Source organism: Myzus persicae, unplaced genomic scaffold (genome assembly GCF_001856785.1).
Source record: "Myzus persicae strain clone G006 unplaced genomic scaffold, MPER_G0061.0, whole genome shotgun sequence".
Lineage (NCBI taxonomy): Eukaryota > Metazoa > Arthropoda > Insecta > Hemiptera > Aphididae > Myzus > Myzus persicae.
In genome coordinates, this window is record NW_019102076.1 from 254638 (window position 1) to 280796 (window position 26159).

At 27.5% G+C, this 26159-nt stretch overlaps 2 protein-coding genes across 6 annotated transcripts; both read left to right on the forward strand.

Annotated features, from left to right (window-relative positions):
- The first annotated feature begins 494 nt into the window (after window positions 1-494).
- LOC111031148 (probable multidrug resistance-associated protein lethal(2)03659) lies at window positions 495-11719 on the forward strand. Of its 4 annotated transcripts, none has more exons than XM_022310973.1 (26): window positions 495-610; window positions 1200-1283; window positions 3061-3171; window positions 3258-3392; window positions 3641-3848; window positions 4439-4661; window positions 4735-4891; window positions 4962-5100; window positions 6108-6218; window positions 6298-6570; window positions 6647-6811; window positions 6890-7011; window positions 7070-7167; window positions 7228-7313; window positions 7405-7799; window positions 7867-8144; window positions 8208-8287; window positions 8358-8508; window positions 8649-8755; window positions 8821-8944; window positions 9939-10109; window positions 10211-10338; window positions 10559-10804; window positions 10937-11109; window positions 11203-11443; window positions 11525-11719. In XM_022310973.1, exons 2-26 carry the CDS (start codon window positions 1207-1209, stop codon window positions 11591-11593), a joined length of 4068 nt encoding a protein of 1355 aa, XP_022166665.1. In that variant the 5' UTR covers window positions 495-610; window positions 1200-1206; the 3' UTR covers window positions 11594-11719. The 4 variants fall into 4 exon arrangements, with proteins under 4 accessions (XP_022166665.1, XP_022166668.1, XP_022166666.1 ...); XM_022310974.1 differs by lacking the exon at window positions 495-610 and adding an exon at window positions 674-806; XM_022310975.1 differs by lacking the exon at window positions 495-610 and adding an exon at window positions 2775-2901 and having other exon boundaries at window positions 2987-3171.
- Window positions 11720-12014: 295 nt separating this feature from the next.
- Window positions 12015-25201, forward strand: LOC111031149 (probable multidrug resistance-associated protein lethal(2)03659). 2 transcript variants are annotated; one of them, XM_022310977.1, is made up of 26 exons: window positions 12015-12400; window positions 13538-13623; window positions 14377-14487; window positions 14561-14695; window positions 14862-15069; window positions 15216-15438; window positions 15906-16062; window positions 16159-16297; window positions 16388-16498; window positions 16570-16842; window positions 16971-17135; window positions 17258-17379; window positions 17461-17558; window positions 17666-17751; window positions 19559-19956; window positions 21790-22076; window positions 22139-22218; window positions 22325-22475; window positions 22571-22677; window positions 22788-22911; window positions 22978-23148; window positions 23226-23353; window positions 24100-24345; window positions 24459-24631; window positions 24725-24965; window positions 25055-25201. In XM_022310977.1, exons 2-26 carry the CDS (start codon window positions 13547-13549, stop codon window positions 25100-25102), a joined length of 4059 nt encoding a protein of 1352 aa, XP_022166669.1. In that variant the 5' UTR covers window positions 12015-12400; window positions 13538-13546; the 3' UTR covers window positions 25103-25201. The 2 variants fall into 2 exon arrangements, with proteins under 2 accessions (XP_022166669.1, XP_022166670.1); XM_022310978.1 differs by lacking the exons at window positions 12015-12400; window positions 13538-13623; window positions 14377-14487; ... (1 more) ...; window positions 14862-15069; window positions 15906-16062 and having other exon boundaries at window positions 15283-15438.
- Window positions 25202-26159: the final 958 nt, after the last annotated feature.

Here is a 26159-nt window from a genome sequence, read left to right on the forward strand (position 1 = left end):
AATCCACCGCATGTGGATTCCCTACCTGGTAATATACTGGTCGTACTATCACAAGCGAGTCTCATATAGAGTTGGAATTTTTAACGGGCAACGATGTGCACGGGGTCAGCTAGTATATAACAAAATATAGTTAGTTTCATAATTATAAAACTGTTGACAATATAAAAAAAAATACTTGTTAATACTACGGTAAATTTAAAATTCAACCAAAATAATTAAGAATTTTAACAAGATAACCCCGAAATGTTACTATTCTACAACTTATAATTTACCTATATTATATATTTTTATGAATGACATCACTTCATTTTAGTTCAATTTCTCAATGCACTTAAAGCCACAGTCTACAATAGTCAGTTAATCTTATTAGAAAACTACTGTATTAAAGAAATAGGAACGATATAAACTCATTATTTAATATTGATTATAAATAAAGATTAAAGATATTTATGCACTTGAATCAATGCCTATTCGCAAATAAACTACAATTATTGGCTTTTAGCTACTATCATGTACTTCAGTCATACAGGTAAAGAATATTATTACAAAACAAGTAGTACGTATGGCAGTTAACTAACAACAAACCTATTCCTTAAAAAATCTTAAAAAGGTAAGTAGTTTTTTTTTTATAACACATTTTGCTAAGTATTACTTCAGAACATTTTTTTAGAAAAATGGGTGTTTTTATTGATGTTTATTAGTTTATTACAAACCATAGTGTGTACTTAATCAATTTATCATACATTTAGCACAAATTAGACTTTGAATTGTATTATCGCATGCAAACCCTAGCAAATAAACTAATAGTAATTCATATTGTATAACACTATTTGAGTTTTTCTCGGATTTGAACTTAATAATTCTTCAAATACAAGCTTCAATGTTTTGAAAAGTTTTTAATCATAATACTATTATAAAATACAAATTAATTTTACATATTATGTGAAATTCAATTTGTATTTTGATTGTATTCTTTATTGAATGATGATGACAATTATACAAATAATATATATTCTTTAAATCTTAAATTATCATTCATAACAAAGTCATGACAATTTACTGACATAAGATATACTTACAATCTTTAAATAATTTTTCATTTATTAACATAACTTTTATTCAATTTAATAAAATACATTTTTCATTTTATTTAAAATAGAATTCAAAATTGTACTTATTATTATTTATTACTATTCTAGATTTAAAATGGATGCGACTTACAAAGGAGAAAAACCACCCAATCCAAGATCAAAAGCTAATATTTTTGAAATTATAACATATAGGTAAACTTAACAACGTTAAATAAAACTTTATTGTTTTATTGTATTTTATAAAAAAACCGAAAATTATTAATAATTATTAAACTTTTAAATTTATATTCGAATGAAATAAAAAATATAGTTTTGTATGCGAAAAATATATCAACAAAAGATCTTGAATTAAATTAGTATGATTATTATTATTATTATTATTATTATTATTATTATTATTATTATTATTATTATCAATTATTATGATTATTTTTAATTATAGGTTTTTAATTATGTTCCTTTAAATTATAAAAAAAATCTGAGTTTAATAAGAAGAAAATGTATTACCTATATTGTTAGTTATTTGCATCTGTCAGTTATTTCTGTTATATTCTGCCAGCACCCATGTACATTTTTATCTTAAACTTTTGTAACTTACCTTCTCTTGGTTAATACTTTCTCTTTATACATATTACCAAGATATCATCCAACATCCCTATTCTGACAGGATGAGTTCACCAAAGAGCTATGTTCTCTCATTATCCTATCTAATATATATATATATAGCTGTAGATCTGCCAATTAGGTCCTACACATCAGTAGCTTATTTTTCAGTATATAAGAAAATATACCTACTTCCCAAACATATACAAATTATATTAAAAAGTCATGAGTCATTCGGAGACTGCCATAGTTAAGGAATTACATAGCAATTTTGTATCTATATGTATCATGTAATTAAAACTAATTATTTTTTTATGATGTTAATTCAAGTTACACTTTTCGAAGACCAAAAAGAAAATGAAAAAATTAGTTTTTTGTTGATAATGGTAGATAAACACCGTACATCGTATATTATAGGTACATTTTGGTATTCCACCACTTTTCGAATGCCGCGTATTCCGCAACGTTTTCCGCAGGGTTTTAAACTGTTAATACTATTAATGCGTGTACAACCTATCTACAAATCATTACTGATGAGTTATGACCATTTTTAGATGGAAAATCTAATAAGCTGCTGAATTATCTCATATCAACAAACAAAAAATTTTTTACTGAACAAAGTTTTTTTTATTTACAACCTGTAATTATCCACATTGTAATGCAATGAGTAAATTGGAGGGGGATTATTAGAGTGATGAAGAAGTCTCCCATTGACGACCCTCCGTACAAAATTTAAACCGTTCAATCAATATAACCGTAAAAATGTATAAAAAAACCTTTTTCCATTCATTGCTTTCATCAATAATACTCAAACCATCACTGAAATATTCTGATCTGCATTAAAAATGTTTTTCAATGTGTCGCACTAACCTTATAGATACTTTAGTTTCAGAACATTACTTCAATACAATAACCTATGATACCACAACAAATATAAACTGAAAGGGGGTACATCTTTAAATAACTTACAATATTAGTATACAAGTAGGTACCTAGATAATTTAGTTGATCAATATTTTATTTAATCAGATTGCCTTTTAAAATGTTTCCACTAATACTAAAATATAACTTACTTATTAGTCATTCTAGTGCCATATAGCATCAGGTACAAGTGTTGATCAAGCATTGCCTTAAATATGGGTTGGTGGGTATTGGTAGAAGAAAATAGGAAATTGTATAGGGCCGTATAACTGCAGTATTATGAAGGGTAAGTCAGCTCTTTAAGAAACACGATGATTTTTTTTATGATATACGCCACTAAGTCATTTATAATTAAATGAATCATTTAAAAGGAATAACCTAAAAATTCAAATTGAGTTGAATCATTAATGTCTGTAACGTGTGCACGCATTTTTATTATTTTAAGATGGATTTTAAACTTTGTCAAAAAAGGATTAAAAAAAGAATTAGATTTGATTGACTTATATGAAGTTTTGGATGATGATTCATCAGCTTTATTGGGAAATAAGTTACAAAAGTAAATAGTTTTTCATGAGTTTATACACAAATTTTGATCAATATTATAAAGTATATAAATCGATTTTTTTAATATTTTTTTTCTAGATTTTGGGATGACGAATTAATAAATTCAAAAACTAAAAATCGAAAGCCTAGTTTTCTCAAGACGTTAATTAAAATGTTTGGCACAAAGTTTATGTTAATTGGAATTTCAATGACGGTAATTCAGATTATTTTAAGGTAATGTTTTAGAATATACATTATTATATATATCTATAAGAAATATAATAACATAATATCATATAAAGGAATAACCTTTTTTTTATTAGTGTTTAGGCCACGATATCTGGCCATTGGCCTGTATTTTTTTTTAAAATTATTTTATAGTTAGGCACATATCTTACAATTAGTATTATAAATTGAATTGAATTATAAAAATATTAATTACCAAGATAACTATTAATATTCTTACTATTTTTATTTAATAGCATAAGCATTTCGACAATGGTAGGCCTTATAGTCAATCATTTTGAAACTAATACATCTTTAGATCAAAATCCGGTTGGAGTATATTTAGCAATTGGATTAATTTCACTTTTGTTGATAAGGGCTATAATCTATAACAGCTTCAGCATGTCAATTGCACATATATCGATGCAAATTCGAGTAGCGACATGTGATCTGATTTACAATAAGGTAACAATATAATTGAATGCAGCACTTTATAATAATAATACACTATTTATCTATAAAAAAATGGTGTAGGGCAGCGATTCTCAACCGGGGGGTCGCAACCCCTTTAGGGATCGCCAACAATTATTTTAGGGTCGTCAATCCATGTGGGAAAAAAATTGTTTCACTTAGAATCTTATAATTAATAGTAAGTGTTATAATATATATATATATATTTTTGGATAGTCCGGTAGTCGATAAAAACGTTCATTGAAGTGTACTTAATATACCTTTTTTTGTGAAATATATATACACAAATAAATACAATAATAACAGTTGGTTCAATTTTTTAATGCTTACATTATAATAGGGTCGTTGGACATCTTGGTGACATTATAGGGGGTCGCGAACTCAAAAAGGTTGAGAATCGCTGGTGTAGGGTATAATTATTCTAGGTATATTGATTATTGGCTATGTCAGATTTTTTTTTATTTACATATTATCCTTAGATAATAACCTCAATATATAACTGACTTCATTATTATCAACATTTTGCTTATACAAACATACAATTGTGTATTTAAATTTTACAACATATTAAATTATTTTATTAGGCATTACGACTCAAAATAAATTCACTAGATCCGACCACAACTGGACATATAATAAATTTAATGTCCAACGATGTTAACCGATTTGATGTGTCTGTAATTTATATACCTTTCTTATGGCTTGGACCTTTGGAAACATTTGCTTCGATGTTTTTTTTGTGGCAAGAAGTAGGTGCGTCATCAGTTATAGGAGTGGGCGCGTTGCTCATCTTTATACCATTACAAGGTTAGTAAAGAAATAATTTGAATGTTAGCTAGTATATATTTTGTATTAACTTTTATTTGGATTTAAATTTAAGTCTGGTTGGCGTCGAAAACTTCCACTATTCGATTAAAAACAGCCAACCGAACCGACGAGAGGGTTCATTTGATGAATGAAATAATATCGGGATTACAGACAATCAAAATGTATACTTGGGAACCTTTTTTTGATAATCTTACAAAAGGATTAAGAAAGTAATTTATCAAAAAAAAAAAACTAAATCATATTAAACTAAATAAAAATATTTTGATTCATACATTATAGGAAAGAAATGACTCAAATTATTGAATCGTCATACATTAAACGTATCTTATCGTCTTTCTTTATATTTAACACAAGAATCGCATTGTTTGTAAACATTTTTTCATACGTTCTGCTTGGAAACTACATAACAGCATCAAAAGTAATGTAATACCTACCTATTCATAATAAATATATCCTACTACTAACTAAATATACCGGCATCGCTCGTGTGCTGCTCGTTTTGTGACCAATCCTAGTATGGTGTAAACGTTAAATAGATATATCTCGGTTAGAGTGAATCTCAAATATTGTACCTCAACTTATAGACAACTTGGTGTCAGTGTACCTAGCTTTGAGAAATAATTCGACATATATATGTGCAACAGCAAATCGCGGATTGGATTTAGCAAAATTGAGATTTTTGTCAAATTCAATTCAGTAATTACTGAGCATATATTAGATACACACATACATTTGGTTTTAAGAAATAGTTTTTTGTTTGGGCCATAAGCACGATAATTTGATGCATGATCGTACCTGATCTGCTCAAGTAACTAATGGCAACCATTTACAAAAAAAAAAGTTTGAATTCCACAGTGAATCTCAAGTCCCTGTTTGAAAACCTCTCTAAAATTTGAATATCAGAAAATCCTTTCTTATTGCACATTTAGATCATTAGAAGAACCACTATTCCAAATTTCAAGTTCATACGTTTCGTAGTTTTTGAGATATAGCAAGGAATGAAAAGAATGACTGGTATTTGGCTTATATATATATTGATTATAGGTAAAGCTCTTACATCATAGTTCAAGGTAATCCTATTCTTATATTGATACATATCTCTTCAATTTTATACAAAATTATAATTAATAATAACCAAACATCTTTTGATGTTAGCTGATTTAGCGGTAACATTTTATATTCAAGAGTGAATCATCGTAGTCAGTAGATCACTAAACATTTAATAAGATTGACCACAAAATTAATTTTCATTATATTATTAGATGCTTAATTCATATATAATAATTGTATGATATATTTATGTATTCCTTTGCAATTACTGTGTGTATATTATATCATACTATGTAAGTAGTAAATCAATAATAAATAATACAATTTCATATCCTAATTACTAATTTGATTTAATTTATATTGTATTAAATCAAGGTATTTGTTATAACAACATACTATGGCATTTTGCGGTCGTCACTATCACTACTTTTCCCACCGGGGATAAGCCTAGCTGCTGAATTACTAGTTTCAATCAAAAGGTTTGAGGTATGAAGGACACATACTAAATAAAATATATGGAATTTACATTTATATTATTTAATAATAATTATAAACTAATTTATAGAATTTCCTTTTACGAGAAGAAAAGGATAAGCGACCACAAAGTCAAACAAAAACCACTAATATGTTAGAAAAATCAAGTAATGGTAGTACCGTGGCAAATAAAAATAGTATAGATCGAAATGATACTGAACAATTAAGTAATACTGGTATAGTCATATCGAACGCTACAGCCAAGTGGTCAGACACCCAAACCTATTACACTTTAGACAATATTAATTTAACTGTAAAACCAGGTCGATTGGTTGCAATAATTGGTCCAGTAGGAGCTGGAAAAGTATAACTTATATAAATATAATAACTGATCCGTTTGAAGTATCTTTAAGTCACATTACTATTCTATTTCACTGCAGAGTTCTTTGATACAAGCAATTTTACAAGAACTACCACTTACTGCAGGAGACATTTCGGTGCGTGGAGTAGTGTCTTACGCATCACAAGAACCGTGGTTATTTGCAGGTTCCGTAAGACAAAATATTTTATTTGGTTCACCAATGGATAAAGATCGTTATAAACGGGTAAACAGTTACATATACTTTAAAATCAAAATCAAAGTACTAATTTAGTTTTTATTTAATTGTTTAATCGTAACATAGGTTATACAAGTTTGTGCATTAAAAACTGATTTAGAACAACTGACATACGGTGATAGAACAATAGTAGGGGAAAGAGGAGTTTCTCTTAGTGGTGGACAAAGAGCAAGAATCAATTTAGCAAGGTAGTGAGTTTATTTGTTCTTCGAAAAAACTTAAATATTATTATATGGTTTATTATAGAGCAATGTACAAGAAAGCAGATATTTATTTATTGGATGATCCCCTATCAGCAGTTGACACTCGCGTTGGAAAGCATTTATACGAAAAATGCATAAAAAGTATTTAAATGTTTAACATCGTATCTGACATTAGTATTTTTATTATTTTAAAATGTACAGGTTACCTTAAGGAAAAGACTTGTATACTCGTTACTCATCAAATACAATACTTAATTGATGTTGATCAAATTGTTTTGATGGAAAATGTAAGTATAATCATTAATAATATCACATTACTTATAATTTTACAAATGTTAAAGTGTAGAACGATAAGTTTTATGTATTTTTTTGTAATAGGCAAAAGTAGTAACAGAGGGTTCTTATAAAGAACTTCAAGCTTCTGGTTTAGACTTTACTAAATTGCTTGAATCTTCTACTGAAACAGCAGTTTTACCCGATAATGAGAGAAAAATTGATAAGTCTAGCAACAATAATATGGCACGTTCCATATCCTATATTCGGCAAGAGTCCATCCTAAGTGTTGCGTCATCAATAGAAGAAACCAAATTTAATGATATTATAACTGAACCTGTTGAAATAGCTGAAACCCGTTCTTCGGGAAATATATCATTTAAAGTATATATGTCATATATTTTTGCTGGTGGTCATTCATGCAAAGTTATAAGTTTAATATTGGTCTGTATTTTTACTCAATTATTTGCATCAGGTGGAGATTATTGGATAACTTATTGGTAACTAAATGTTTCCATTATTTCATAGACTATCTGAATATCCATATAAAATTCTAGTTTATTTTAGGGTAAATTTAGAAGAACATGTTTTTGGTGCAACTAAACCTAACAGTTACAGCAATTCTACGACAGATGATTCTTCTGTAGAATTGATGCCATTGATTGTATCAAGGGAAACTTGTGTTATTGTATTTGCTGCTTTAACAATCTTAATCATAATAGCCACCTTAGCAGAAACTGTTTTATTAGTATCTGTTTGCACGACGGCATCAACGAACTTACATAATCAAATGTTCACTGCTATCACAAGATCAACAATGAATTTCTTAAATAAAAATCCATCAGGTAAAAAAATATTTTTTTTTAATTTTTTTTTTTTAACTTTAATTGTAACTTTTTTCATGTTAGGGAGAATTCTTAATCGTTTTTCAAAAGATATAGGGCTGATTGATGAAATATTGCCAAATATATTAGTTGACGTTATACAAGTAAGATATAATATCATTAATTTTATAGTTGAAAATAAGAATATTTGTATTTTTTATTACACTTTATTAGATGGGTTTGATGGTCATTGGGATGTTTGTAGTTGTGGGAATTGTCAATCCTTATTTAACCATTCCGATCATAATTGTAATGATGGTTTTTTTTAAAATGAGATATGTTTATATGACTACTACTCGTAACATCAAACGACTAGAAGGAGTTAGTAAGTATTGTAAATTAGGTACTAAATATTTATGGAAATGTAAGGATGAATGAACATAGATTTTATTAAATAAACTTAAAATAAATATATGTATAATTAAAATCTATATAATCACAGAACTTTTATTCTTTAAAATATAGCCCGGAGCCCTATGTATACTCACGTAAATGCATCGATCTTGGGACTGACTACAGTAAGATCATTTGAAGTAGAACAAATCCTTTCTAAAGAGTTTGCAATCCACCAGGTAATATTATAAAACACTAAAATATTTCATTTTTTCATTACTTAATTATTCAAAATTGTTCTTAGGATTTGCACTCATCCGCCTGGTATTTATTTATTTCTCTGAGTAGAGCATTTGGATTTTGGTTGGATATCATTTGTCTATTATTTATAAGTGCTGTGACATTTTACTTTATATTCATTGATAATGGTAAGTTAAAAAAAAATTTGAATTAGATATTTATAAAAAATACTGTATAATATTATAAAATATTTATTTATATAAAGTGAGTATTTTATCAATGAACACCAATTGTTCAAAAACTTAAATAAATATATTGAACTAAAATATTTTTTTACATAATTGTAAGTCGTTCCAAAGTTATATTTTTACTATTTTTGATAGTTATCGTTTCTAAGTCATTAGTTTTTTGAATGGCAACATACATTTTTAATTGTATATTAATATTAAAATGATGTGTTTTTTCTGTGTGTTTATGCATACACTATAGACGATAAATAGTCTAAATAATGCTTCAATTTTCAACTTCAGTATCCTTTCTAGTGGGAAAGTGAATCTATCTAATTGGTGCTTCGGGAGGTAAAAATATAAAATCACAGTCATTTTAAAAAGCGTCAAAAAAACCGTGGCTCTGTGTCTACGCACTCTGAGTGTACGTACCGGCAAAAAAAATCCTTGCCACACATGTTCTCCCCCCCCCCTACAAAACAACTAATGGCCTAAGTTTCCGGGCTTAAGATCAATGAAAAAAAAATTATTAAATAAATAAAATACTTTAATAACAATTATATATCATATAATATACTTAGTAATGTTATAAGCAGACAGATCATATTCTATTGAAAAAATTTTTTTACACAGTGATGTTATATCGTTGAATTTAAATTTAACTCGACATCTACTGTACAGTAGAAAACTTAACTAACTTATGGTTGACGATGACAAATTGTTAAAGAGTAATAATTTTTAAAATTATGATAAAATAACATTTATTTTTTTTAAATTTAATGTGTAGTTACGACTTAAAATCATCTAAAAATAAATATTTTTAATAACCTATGAAATAATGACTGTTCTTTAATACAAAATAAATAATCTGATTAGTTGTTTGTTAAACAAAATTAAATTGTATTCCATTAGAAATTAATAAGGGAACAGTTTTGAAAATTTAAATTTAATTTAGGTACATATGGTGGAAACGTCGGATTGGCTATTACGCAATCAATTGGATTAACTAGTTTGTTCCAATGGGTAACTAGACAGTCTGCTGAATTGGAAAATCAAATGACGTCTGTTGAAAGAGTTTTAGAATATTCAAATGTACCACAAGAATCAGCTCTTGAATCGCCTCCCGGTAATAATACTGTTTGTACACCAACATAATATCATGAAATGCTGAAACAAAATAATTCACAGGTTAACTCAATTTTGTAAAAATGATTTTTATTACTTTAGACAAGAAGCCATCAAAAATATGGCCACACGAAGGTCAAATTATATTCAAAACATTTTATCTGCGTTATGACCAGGATGCGCCATTTATTTTGAACAATTTGAATTTTAACATTGCACCTGCAGAAAAAGTAATAATATACATAATTACGTTTAGTAATTTAACGTCAGAATATAAGGATATTTATTGTCTTGAAATATTATAAACTCAAAAAGTCATTTTTAGTATAGAAAAACTAGCTTTATCCTGTAGTGTTAGACTGTGCCCGTATTTAATGTTAGTGCAGTGTTTATCCGTGTTTCAAAATATCTTTGATAATACATCTTATTAATAGTTTCGTAATTATCAAGGTTGGAATTGTTGGAAGGACTGGAGCAGGAAAATCATCTTTGATTGCAGCATTATTTAGATTAGCTGTTAACGAGGGTAACATAATTATCGATGGTGTAGAAATACACGAATTGGGATTACACGACTTGCGATCCAAAATTTCCATCATACCTCAAGAACCAGTTTTGTTTTCAGGAACAATGAGAAACAATTTAGATCCATTTGATGAATACCCAGATCATGTCCTTTGGAAAGCTTTAGATGAAGTAAAATGTTTGTTTTAAATACCTATTTACATAATATACAAAATGTGTTTTATATTGAACCATTCACATTCATAGTATTAAAATATTATATAATAATAATTAATGTACATACTTAACTATAATTATATTAAGGTGGAACTCAAATATGTAGTAGAAGATTTGCCAAATGGTCTAAACTCGAAAATGTCAGAAGGTGGTTCTAATTTCAGTGTTGGTCAAAGACAATTAGTATGCTTGGCTAGAGCAATTATACGAAATAATAAAATTCTCGTTTTAGACGAAGCCACTGCAAATGTTGATCCACAGTAAGAAATTAGAATTTAAAAACATTATGAAATGTAAATTATGTACGAATGGGGGTACCTACTAAAATAATGTTTCTAATTTTTACGTTTTAGAACTGATTCTTTGATTCAAAAAACTATAAGAAATAAATTTAGTAAGTGTACAGTATTAACAATTGCACATCGTTTGAATACAGTGATGGATTCTGATAAGATACTTGTAATTGACGCTGGTTCGGTAGTTGAATTTGATCATCCATATAATTTATTGAAAAATAAAGATGGATTTTTATACCAAATGGTAGAACAAACTGGACAAGGCAATGCTGAATCATTATATAGTTTAGCTTATGAGGTATTTGATTTTCGTACATATATGTTTACATTTAAGTGTATCGTATATCATAAATATATTTTTTATAAAAATGTTTTAAAGAGTTACAATAAAGTTCAGAATATGTCAAGCGAACATCCACTAACAAGTATTAACGAAGATGGAAACTAAATTAAGATCATGAATGTTTAGATATTTTATTATTTACGTATAATCAAATAGATATAAGGTAGAAATAAGGTAGATTTAATATATCATTGTACAATTAATTATAATAAACATTAGAAGTTGCCTTTATTTCTTTTATAGCTAATTACATTTTTTTAATGTAAATCAACAAGTGAACATTGACAAGTATAAATGAAAATCAAATTTATTTAATAAATGTATCATTAATATTTTTTTTAGATATTTTAATTTGTTATATTTTTTCATCATATATAAATCTAGAATAAGTACAAGCCCATTAAAATGCTATTCATACAAACATAATATACATTAGGTACATATACTCTTACATTTCATTTTTAAGATATATAATACAATTTGGTTAGTTTTATAAGTAGGTATACAACTGTTAGAACTCTAAAAAAAATTATCCATATGAACCATATATTCATATTATATCATATAAGAAAACTTTTAGGTATATAAATTAAAATATCTAGCAATAAATATCTACTATGCCAACATGCGACGTATGGCCCCATTTAGCAGAGTCCTTATACTTATTAAGATTCCCACCACAAATAGTATATATGATGCTTATAATTTTTTGTCATAGTCAATAATCGACGAGGCAGATGGCTAAACCTTAAGTTTATTTTTCACAGTAATTTTTGATCAATTGATTTGTAGATGTGAACGTTTCTGGACTTGTTTCGTTTACTATTGAATCAGTATAGGTAATATAGGTATTTATTTAACTTTAAAAAACTACACACGATGCGAGTTGATTAAATTAAGACTTCTACAAATGTAAGTTTTTTTTCTGTATAAAATATTATAGGTACCTACCTAATTAACAATACCACGCGAGTACGCGATACGCGCGTTTCTCAAAAAATATATTTAAATAATTATTATTATTCGTGGTTTAACTTTTAATAGATAGCCAAATAGGTATATAAGACACATGCGTTCAATAACCTCCAATATAGTAGGTATTAAGCATTTAAACGGTGTATTGAAATTGGTTCTCGGGGTGGTAAGTACGGAGGATATATCCGAATTGGTTCTTGAATGTTCGGAGATATATCCGAATTGGTTCCCATACTATTTTAAAAGCATTTTCAATTTTTCTTCCCATTTTATACAGAATACCTACAGATTTGTTTTTTTCTCGTGTGCTTTATTAAATTTCATATATAGGTACACCCATGCATAATGATGTGAAATATTTTTAATTTTTATTATTGTCAAATAATACCTATTATTTGATTATATTTCTTCTTTTCAAAAGTCTTTTCGGGAACCAATTCGGACGCAGTCGTATTAAGTAGGTATTAATAGACACAGTTTATAAAATATATAATATTTGTAGGTATAACGATATAAAAACAATTCTACGGCGTCATCTTTTACACATTTTGGTATTTTATATTTTGAACTCTGAATATAATTTTTTATAGTAGATAACTTCCACGTGCTAAGTACTTATACAGAATTGATTTTTGTAAAAATTACTATAAATCTTAACATTCATTTTTTTTTCAAATAATGTATACTGATGTTTGCTGTTGAAGATTTTAATGTATCTTATTATGACGGGAAGATGGGTATTATAGTTAGTTTATTATTTATAAGTTATAGTTATAAATTATATCTTTCTTGTTTATGGATATTAATTGATCACGAATTAAATGCAAGATTAACATTTTATTTTTATATTTTTTTACCTGTGATATCGAATTTTGGATAGAAATTATTAGATTACAATCATGCATCATCAATAATATTATTATAAATACAATATGGGTAGTAGGTACCAAGATAGCAGTATAAAAAGCAAAATATCAATAAAATATATTCGATTTTTTTTCTTAAGTATTTTTTTAAAAAACTATGCAAGTTACAAAAGACCATGTACTATGAATATTTTATGATTACCTATAGATTAAAAATATGGACGCAACATCCAAAGAGGAAAAACCATTCAATCCAAGAGCGAAAGCTAATATTTTTGAAATTATTACTTTTAGGTAAATTTATTACATTTTGTTATGAATAACTATTATTAATGCATAAGTACAAATAATGGCAATTATATGGCTATATATATAAATTATATATAAAAATATATAGCTATACTCTAAAAGTCTAAAGCAGAGATGGCGAACCTATGACACGCGCACACTATTTTAGTGACACACACACAAATATGTAAAAGTTTGGTAATATTAAAAATTTTGAAAAAAAATTGAAGGGCTATCGAACTAGGTGACAAGCAGGGAAAACAAAATCCAACCAACATTTTTATTCGACACGCTGGTACAAAAAGGTTCGCCATCCCTGCTCTAAAGCATAATTATCCTACCTAGGACCAATGTATTAATTTTTGAAGGTATTCTGTTTGTATTCTTATTGTAAAGACTAAAGGTACATATCAGTGCTTAAGCATAATCAAGTCAGTTTTGCACTTTTAGATTTTTTGAAAACCCATGCAATTTGCCCTTTTGGATACCATTACAGCATTAAATTTTACAAATTTTATATCGAATGTATTCTTTCAAAATGCGTGTCAACTATTTTTAATGTTAAAACTTGTTTTTGATTTGTTTATGTTTCAATGATATGTTAGTCACGAAGGCATTTACGTATTTATAACAATAATGAAACATCTAGAAATGTAAAATGTGAATATTATGGCTACATTTATTACACACCATATATTATTTTGAGTATTGATTAAATATTAACTATTATAAAATACATAATATACATTTATTTTTAAGTTGGATGTTAAAACTCATTAAAAAAGGGTTAAAAAAAGAATTAGATTTAATCGATTTATACACAATTTTGGAAGAAGATTCATCTGCATTACTGGGAAACAAATTAGAAAAGTAAATGATACGTCATGCGTGTGACGAATTGAAATATAAACTGTATATATGCCTATTTACTTTTTTTCGCAAGGTTATGGAAAGAGGAATTGATAAATTCAAAAAAGAAAAATCGAACTCCAAGTTTTTTAAGGACACTAATGCAAATGTTTGGAACTAAGTATATTTGTACCTCGATTCTATTAACAATATTAGAAATTTGTTTAAGGTAGGTAAAATATAGTAATAGTGTGTATGCACAGTATCTGAAACGTTAATAATTAGTTTTTAATTATTTCTTATTTTAATATTAAACTTATAATTGTAGTATTACTATATGTTTGATAATCAATTCATTCATTATGCAAATAACCTATTTTCATGTATTTGAATAGCATTGGTATATCGACTATTGTTGGAAAAATAGTAGTACATTTTGAAACTAATAAATCAGTAAATCAAAGCCCAGATGGAATTTATTTAGCAATTAGTTTAATAGCAGTTTTATTAATGAGGTCAATTCTTTATAACAGTTTCTATTTGACAATGTCTCATATTGCAATGAAAATTCGTGTTGCGACTTGCAATATTATTTACAAAAAGGTACATTTTAATTTGTCTAATCCTTAAACAATAAACATTGAATACGAATTATTCTTTTATTGTATAAAATACATTTTTTTATAGTTATAAACAACATCGACACAAATGATACAATATATTTATAATATTATTATTATTATTTCTAGTCGTTACGATCCAAATCGAATTCTCACGACCAGGTTTCGACTGGTCAAATAATAAACCTCATGTCAAACGACGTAAATAGATTTGACTTATCACTTTTGTACGTGCCTTTTTTGTGGATTGGTCCTTTAGAAACAATCATAGTGACGTATTTTTTATGGCAAGAAGTTGGCATGTCATCAGTACTTGGTGTTACTACGTTACTTATATTTATACCATTACAAAGTTAGTAGATAATATAAGTAACCTATATAAACTGCAGTAATTTAACTATTATACTAAGTTTTAAATAATTATACTTAAAAAAAATGTATCCGACTTATAAATTAAAATTATGTACTCATAAAGTTCTAAAAAAAATTCGTAGAAATAAGCTTTAAAGAGACTGGTATTGCGGACAGATAATTTTTCTCATTCATCGAATATTCCCATACTTAGTATATATTTCTATTATTCATCAGTCATCCATCTTTTTTTTCAAGGACAGTACAATGATGAAAATATAACATCTTAAATGAATTGTTTGTATATGTTTTTCAACGTTGATTTAAGATTGTATTTATACCATCGGAGTTATTATTAACTATCACAATTTAAAACTAATTTATGATATAAATTCAAATGTATACTAACAAATAAAGCAAAACCTAATTGTTTTCAATTAAGAATAATTATTTTGTTTGACATTAAAGTGTGGCTAGGGTCAAAAATGTCCGAAATTCGATTGCAAACAGCCAAAAGAACAGACGAACGAGTACATTTAATGAACGAAATAATTTCTGGTTTACAAGTGATAAAAATGTACACTTGGGAACCATTTTTTAATAACCTTACAAAATATGCCAGAAAGTAAGACATAATTATGAGTGCCCACATAAAATAAAAATAGATATCTAATAAATATAGACAAATTTTAATACAAATAACTTTAATCGTTTATTATAGGAAGGAAATGAACAAAATTATAGAATTGACTTATATCAAAGGAATTTTGTCATCGTTTTTCGTATTTAACACGAGAATCTCATTATTTGTGAATTTATTTGCATACATATTATTTGGAAACAATATAACCGCCTCAAAAGTAATACTCAAGTTGTAATAGTATAATATTGTACTTTGAAGTTCTAAATAAAATATATTTTATAATTTTATATCGGGTTTACACCTATAGGTATTTATAATCACGTCGTATTATAACATTTTACGAGGAACATTGACTGTAGCCTTTCCACCGGGTATTGGTCTAACTGCTGAATTACTAGTGTCAATAAAACGAATTGAGGTGTATATGGATTTATTTGTAAATAATACTATTTTTCCTCAGTTTACTAAAAAAACAGAATATTTTTTTAGGATTTCCTTTTATACGAAGAAAATGATAAACAAGTGACAAACCAAATAAAACCAACAGATGTCTGTAGAAAAACAATAAACGACGGTACAGTGTCGAATAATATAAATAATAAGAACGACTTTGCAGAACAATCAAGTAATTTGGGAATAGTTATGTCAAATGCTTCAGCCAAATGGACAGACACTCAAATCGAAAATACCTTAGAAAATATCAATTTAACCGTAACGCCCGGTCGATTGGTCGCAATAATTGGTCCAGTAGGAGCAGGAAAGGTACTTTATATGAATATATCGGTCTTATTATAAATGTATTATTTAATGTTTATAACTGTACAAGTTATCTCGAACGATCTAATTAATAAAGATTATATCAAAAAGATCTGTTTTTTTTTTAATCGTAGAGTTCGTTGGTACAAGCTATTTTACAAGAACTACCACTTATAAATGGAAGTATTTCCGTGCATGGTATAGTATCGTACGCATCGCAAGAACCATGGTTATTCGCAGGTTCTGTTAAACAAAATATTATTTTTGGTTCACCAATGGACAAAGACCGTTATAACAAAGTAAGTGATTTCTATATTTAATATTAAAAAGTTTGTACTCTATGAACGACAATATTCTTTATAACAATGTTACTCACCTTATAATGAATTTATAATTAGTATCGTTAGATTATGGTATTTAGGTAATAGACGTATGTGCGCTGAAAACAGATTTAGAACGATTTCAGTATGGAGATCAGACAGATGTTGGAGAAAGAGGATTGTCTCTTAGTGGTGGACAAAGAGCAAGAATAAATTTAGCGAGGTGATAATTTGAAGTGTTTGATTTTTATGATTTTAATGAACTTATTTTATTATTATGACGTTTTGAAATATTTTATGTCAGAGCCATATACAGACAAGCGGATATTTATTTATTGGATGACCCTCTGTCGGCGGTGGATTCTCGTGTTGGCAAGCATTTGTTTGAAAAATGTATTAAAGGTAGGTATTTAAATATTATGTGCTGTGTATAGAACGTATATATTTCAAAAATTGTAATTACCTTTAAATTAGTAGTGATCTATGTCTATTATTTATTTTATTCAAAGAGTATCTCAAAGAAAAGACTTGTATACTAATAACTCATCAAATACAATACTTGATTGATGTAGATCAAATTGTTTTAATGGAAAACGTAAGCATAATAAATAATAATACCATAAGTACTGTATAATTTGTATACCTAATATACCGAGTGGTCTATATAACGTAAGACACCCATTATTTCGAACAGTATTAACGTTTTTGAAAATATTTTGTTTACATAATTTTATATAAAAATAATTTTTCTATATGATATTTTTTTTTGTACATACAAATTTATTTTTAATAGAGTATAGTTTATGAGTAATTCATATAATTCACTTATAACTTATAAGTATTTAATGTTTTACCACTCCATGTTAGGTTATTAAAAATGTTGGCCCCCTACTCCACTCATCTAAATTGTTAATACTTATAAGTTATAACAAGGGGCGGAAACTGGTTTTAGGAAAACCGGTTAAAACAGGTTAATGATCGGTTTTGATCGGTTTTGATCATTTATTTTAACCATAACCAGAGCGAGAGCATTAAAACAAGAGAGCGATTTTTAAGCCCGAGATTGAAACCCATGATGATTTGAATGGTAACCAAAACCGAAACCGTTTTTTTTGCTTAGTGATTAACCGGTTTTTTAAATCAAACGATTAATGATACTTTTTTTTATTACCTTTTAGTTTTACTATTACAGCTCAACAAATTAGTGATACTTATATTTTTATTTCAAAAATATCCGAACATCAAACGAGAGTCCATATTCCGTGAATACAACGGTTAGATTATACAATTATCTGTACATATAATAAATATAAATTTAATTCCACTTATATTTTGTTATGTATATACTATTAGGTTTATATTATACTTTATATATATACCTAGTATTTAGCATATTATTATATATATTTTTTCGTGTTTTGTAAACACCGTCTGTTATGCACTTATGCAGGTACTAACCAATAGATTATGATTTTGAATTTCCCAGAATATTTAATACCTACCTAATTAATATAGCGATTAGTTTGATTGAATTTGTCAATCCTGGTTACTTATTAATTCTTAGTTATTAGTTATTCTTATCACTAAATAGTATATATAGTGTCCGATATCGACCAGTCGTTAACTTGTTATTGGAAAAAATATGCGTACAAATTATTAATAGGTCGTATAGAGTCGTATATTAATTCGTTTAAATGTATTGTGATTTGTGATTCCGTATTTTCGTGATGTAAATTTGAACTCCGTCAGTGTGTACTGTCTATTCGCGTTAGGCTGTTATTCGAATGTTCTATTCGTTATTGATTAGTAAATAATAAATTTACGGCTACTTAAGTTTATAGCTAATAGGTTTTTTCTGGATATTTTTAATTCTTTTAATCTAGGAAAAAAAGCTGTGTATAGTCGTTAGTCAAGTGTGGACCCAAATGAAAAGGTGTTGTATTAAAAATACTTCATTTTTTTTTTTAAATCTGTATATGAGCGGTTAACCAAAGACCAAAACCATAATAATAGAAAACCGGGTTTAAAAACCGACACCAAAACCTATGACTTTTATTTTGGTTATTAAAACCTGGGAGCAAAACCTTAAGTATAAAAAACAGGTTTTAAAAACCAAAACCAAAACCTCCAAATTTTTTTGGGTTTACGTCCTTGTGACTTCTAACTATTAAAATACTTTTCAAAAAATGTATCGATACATTCAGAATAATGTTCTATTTCAGAATATGAAATAAAAATGTATGTAGCCATTAAAAATAGTAAATAGTAATACATAATGTAGTAAAATAATGTTTTTACTAACTTCAAATTATACAAAATAAATATTTTCTGAAATAAGGAGTCTCTTACGTTAAATGGATCACCCATTATATTTGGATTGTAAATTATTTTATGTACTTCAGGCCAAAGTAACAGTGGAGGGTTCATACAAAGAACTTCAAAGCTCTGGTTTAGACTTTACGAAATTACTGGGATCCTCAACAGAAACAGCAGTTTTAACCAACAATGAGTGTAAAAATGAGAAATCCAATACTGAAAGTTCTGAAATACATTCCACTTATACTGCACAGAAGTTGTCAGTACCCAATGTTGCGTCGTCTGTCGAAGACACCGAGATCAACGATGTTCACCCCGAACCAGTAAACATGGATGAAACGCGTTCTTCGGGGAATGTCGGATTTAATATCTATTCATCGTATTTTTTCGCCGGTGGACATTTTTGCAAAGTACTGAGCCTATTGTCAGTGTGCATTTTTACTCAAGTACTTGCATCCGGCAGTGATTATTGGATAACTTATTGGTAATTTCAAATTTGTATCTATTTATTCGTTGAAAAACTAATTAATTTAATATTGTTGATGTATCAGGCAATAAATATAGATCTCATACGTTATCACTTCTCAGTGCCATGTTAACAAGTCAGATTTTAAATTACTACCCTTCTTCTACCCATAGCAAATTTCACTCATCAAAAAAAACTCTTCTAATATAGGTACCTATGAATAGAAACTTGTGGAATTTGGATTCAAATAAAATTGTTTATTTTCAGTCGACCATGCTTTGATAGTATTCTACCGTTATATCTGTCAGAGAAGAGAAAGTATTAAAATAATTACTAATTAAGTACCCCATATTCAAATAAAACATTTTAAACTGTAAATATAAAATTCAAATAACTCAATAATCATGTAAGGTGGTCAGGTGGGATATCAGGGATGTTGCTTTGCAAAATCTGCCGAACTAGTAACTACACGTCACATATCCTACTATTTTCCTATGAAGAACGTAGTTTTTTCTGAACATCTATTCCCTTATAAATTAATCTGAATTAAGATGTATACTAAAAATAGAATTTCATAATATTTTGATAAAAGAAAAAATGTTTAAAAGTCGCACTTTCCCTGTTTCTTAGGGTAATTGGAAAATAAGTTATTTTAATACTGTTTATTCAACCTATTTCCTAATTAATTGTAAACAAGTGCCATAAATTATTGAATATCTGTAAGAAATTATCGTTGACAGAATTCAATTATTTTAATATACCATAATTTGTTCAAAAACGCACCCTTACCATTCATAACCGCACATTTTATACCAGTTTTTTAAGTGTGTATTTATGACGACCACTAGATAGAATATTACAATTTATTTTTTATGATTTTTCAAAGAGTTTATACATTATCTTTGAGTTTTAGTTGATTGTTAAAATGTCAATACATATTAAAAGTATCAATGTAAATTACATAATATACATTTGAAAATTTATATTTGCGATTAATAACGATAATATTATTAATCTGTTAATGATTGACTATGGGTCAAGTGCGACATGGCATGTTAGCATATTTCGCATTTGTTCCATTGATCAAGTTGGAATTTCCCCGTTATAATGTTCATGAGAACTTGCCTAATCGACTAATACTTATTTGTATCAAAAATTAGCACAACTCATAAATTAAATAGTGATTTAAATATAAAATGACATTTACTTACCAAATTTGGTACAATTTATGTGTGAAAACGATATCGATTTGTAAAAATAATTCGAGTTGATAACTTATATAGGTACCTAGTAGCTTTTTAAATAGTGATAGGTAAATGGTGTGTTTGCAATATCTTGCATTGTAACTAAAATTATCCAACAACCAATGAGTGTGATTCTTCATAATATTCATATTATCAATATTAAAATTGAAAGATTATAGTTTTTATAGCACTACTAGAAACTCACCGCACCTTACCTAGATATATTACGGTGAAACACAAAAAATTAATTCGTGTATCATGAATTACTAATCAGGATATATTCAGCTACATACATGTATATATTTTGCACTCGAAAATAGTACGAGAAAAATAGAATTGATAGATAAAAAGTGAAGATTAAGTTAAAGATTATCACACCGACACAATATCGGTCCCGGGGTTATGTAATTGTACCTACATGTAACATAGGTATTCCTACCATCACGACCACAGTGACTTAAATAACACAAGTCTTCTTAAAAATTATAAAAACTTAAATTAAACAACTACAAAAATTGACCACATGGAAAAACTTTCCCTTGTTGCCCCACACCCTTAACACGGAACTACAGGATGTAATAATATGTGATTTATTATTTGTCCATAGGGTTGATCTAGAAGATTATTATTTTCATGGAACTGAACTATTCGTGGATACTAATAATGTTACGTACACAATAACCCACCCGACAGACAGAATAATGTCGTGGATTGTATCAAGGCAAACTTGTGTCATTGTATTTGCAATACTTACACTCTTAATTATCATATCTGCCTTTGTCGAGTTGGCTCTGTTGGTATCTATATGCACCACAGCATCTTCAAACTTACATAATCAAATGTTCAGTTCAATTACAAGAGCTACAATGAACTTTTTGAATAAAAATCCATCAGGTACGTATTAAAATGTTCTTTGTTTTTTGTTTTATGATTTTAATCACACACTTCAATATTAGGGCGAATTCTAAATCGTTTTTCAAAAGACATCGGAATTATTGATGAAACGTTGCCTCCAATATTCGTTGATGTTATACAAGTAACAGATATTATACGTTATTATATTTAGTTTTATTTATTTATGAGTATCTATAGTATCTACATATTATGTATTATGATAAAATATGATACTTTCATTTTATTAGATCGGATTGATGGTGATAGGAATATTAATAGTAGTGGGAATTGTTAATGCCTATTTAATACTACCAACATTAGCTATAGTAGTAATTTTTTTCAAAATGAGAACAATTTACTTGACAACAACTTGTAATGTTAAACGTCTGGAAGGGGTCGGTAAGTTTTTTAAACAAGTTTAAATTATGAAAGGCATTATTAATTTATGAACAAATAGCTATTATGGTACAATACTTTGCAAATCACAAATTTAGCACGAAGTCCTATGTTTACTCATGTAAATTCAACACTTCAAGGACTGACAACAATAAGAGCGTTTAATGTTGAACAAATTCTCATCCAAGAGTTTACCAGCCATCAAGTAAGAATCTATCGATTATGTAATATGACATATATTATATATATAATTACCCACGCACGCTTAAGTTGTAAATGCATACAAATTATATTCTAATATTATACAAATTCTAGGATTTACATTCTTCGGCTTGGTATTTATTTATGACTTTAAGTAGAGCATTTGGGTTTTGGTTAGATATAGTTTGCATTTTTTATACATGTCTTGTAACGTTTTTCTTCATATTTATTGTTAATGGTAAGTGTTTAGTAAGTCGTCGCATAAGAATTTTATTATATTTATTTAAAAGTTATATTATTTCAGATACACATGGAGGAAATGTCGGTCTAGCTATTACACAAGCAATTGGATTAACAGGTATGTTCCAATGGGTAGTAAGACTGTCTGCAGAATTGGAAAATCAAATGACATCTGTTGAAAGAGTTATAGAGTACACAAATGTACCTCAAGAATCAGCTCTAGAGTCAGCTCCAAGTAATAGCTGTTAAAATTGGCTCACAGTAAATTTAACTGAACAATAAGGTACAAATGTTGGTACAATATTCTCTTAGATAAAAAGCCGCCCAAAGAATGGCCAAATAAAGGAAAAATTATATTCAACAAATTACATCTGCGTTACGACTCGGAAACACCATTTGTTTTAAGAAATATCACTGTTACAATTGAGGCTACGGAAAAAGTATTAACTATTTATTTATTAAATTATTATATACTATAATAATATTGATATTGCAATAATTTAAGTTAAACTTTCGTCCAGAAAATTGCAAAGCAACAATAAAGATATAGGTACCTAACTTAACCTAACCTATACCATTATGGTTTATTTGAAACCCACATTCTCCAAAAATCTATCAATTACATACATTTATTGAATATTAAAAATGAACTACCTCATCATTGCTTTTAAATAAAGTTATGCTATATTAAATTATAAAAAAACTTCTGGTTAAATTATGTGATAATATTTTTGTTTAATATCTATATAGGTTAATATAATACCTATAATATTCAAAAAATTAAAATACAGATAAGTAGTTACTCATATTTTTAACAATTGACAGCAATGAACTAATAGAAGTATTAATTTGCAGTTCGGGGCATTGCAGATTTTCAAAATGATTTTAATTCTCATTTAATGTAAGGCCTCCAATGTAATTAGGATACCCTAATAATGAAATGAGAGATCTTACATTTAATGTGAATTAAAATCATTTTAAACAAACCCGTTTTATATTTTAATATATATATAGTATTACTAGCTATACGAGACATTATATAATGTAGGTACTCATATTATTACTTATATTTAAGTATAAAAACAAAAATTTTATATTTTTAAATTCTTATATTTTTAACATCAAAATTATAAATTACTGCTATAACAGTAGTGTCCCGTGTCCGTCAATGTGTCGTGTTTTTTAGATAGGGATTGTTGGAAGGACTGGTGCTGGTAAATCGTCTTTGATTGGAGCACTATTTAGATTAGCTCTTAATGAGGGTGGAATTACTATCGATGGTATCGAAATACACGAATTGGGATTACATGACTTGCGATCCAAAATTTCCATCATACCTCAAGAACCAGTTTTGTTTTCAGGAACAATGAGAAAAAAATTAGACCCATTTGATGAATACCCAGATCATGTTCTTTGGAAAGCTTTGGATGAAGTAAGAACACAATTTAATAATTATCAAGCACACAACCACACGTACAAGACACAACAACACAACAAAGAAAAGTTTGTGATAATTTATATAATATTTAATATTGTTATTTTTAGGTGGAACTTAAAAATGTCGTAGAAGATTTATCTGATGGATTGAACTCAAAAATATCCGAAGGTGGATCTAATTTGAGTGTTGGTCAAAGACAATTAGTATGCTTAGCTAGAGCTATTGTACGAAATAATAAAATCCTTGTATTAGACGAAGCCACTGCCAATGTGGATCCACAGTAAAAAAAAATATAACTCTTGTTTCGATCAAAAATAGTATTTACAGAAAACATTTGATTAATATTAGGTATGTGTTTTTTTTTCATTTTCAGAACTGACGGTTTGATTCAAAATACTATTAGAAATAAGTTTCGAACATGTACAGTATTAACGATTGCTCATCGTTTGATCACTGTTATGGACTCTGACAAGATAATGGTAATGGACGCTGGTACAATAGTTGAATTCAACAGTCCATATACTTTGTTGGAAAACAAAAATGGACATTTGTGCAAAATGGTAGAACAAACCGGTCCAAATAACGCCAAATTGTTACATAGTGTTGCAGCTGAGGTATAATGGATTTTAACTATTCATAATTTATTTTCACATTATATTAATTCTAATTTGTTAATAAATGTATATTTTTATAATTGTTCAAGAGTTTTAATAGACAGCAATATGCAGATGTCAACAGATTCTCAAATTAAATAGCCCGACGAAGGCACAAATGAAATTACTACGATCAAAAATATTCAATGACATTTATATAATTATATTTTATTGCATCTATGCAAATAGCATTTAAAAAGTATTTTTAATTTAATTAAAATTAGTAATTAATTAGTATTAATTGTAAATTAGTTTGGTGTTAATAAAATAATTAATGATTTTCGCCTTACCTAATACCTATATTGCTATATATTGTTTTTCGGTGTTACACAAAATCGAATAATACTTTAAATTTTTTTAATATTTGGACGCGTTCTATGTTATTTATATTTTTTTTTTTAAATGTCGATAAAAATATAAAATATCAAATACAAATAGTCACATTATTTCTTAATATATGTTTAAAATAGAACTTTAACAAAGTGATTCAACATTTTCAACATTTTCAATTTTTTTGCAGTTAGAAATCCATTCAAAAGTTCCTTTTTATTTCTAAGATTTAAAAACTTAAAACATAATTTATATAAATTTTCCCACAAATAACAAAAACAAAAAGTTTACCGGAAAGTCACATTAATCTGTGATTGTATGAAGTATAAATTTTTGGTGCGCAATAATTCATCATTGAATTCATATTCAACATATAACAGTGACCGGCTCAATCACAATAGGTAGGTACACTCAAAGACTTCTAAGTCCTACAACTATACAACAGAACAGTTAGCTACTTTCTCCCTTAAGTATTTAAAGGTAAGTATTATTATTTATTATAGAAGTTCAGTGATTAATTATACAAAATTAATTAAATATTGAAATTGAACTACCTATTTGATAAACGACGTAAGTCAAAAAATATCAAAAATTAAGATATTGAGTAGAATGTATTATCAAATGATAGACAAATGATCCCATGTGTGAACAATTGCAAAAACTATATTATTTAATTTTAACACTATAAATAATAAGCAGTAAGAAAGAGAAATAACCATATATCACTGGTAGCGTAAATACCGAAAATAACCAGTACACCCTAATAGATATATTATTATTAACTGCATTAACTGTGCTTAAGCATTTTAAAACGTTTAAAAAAAA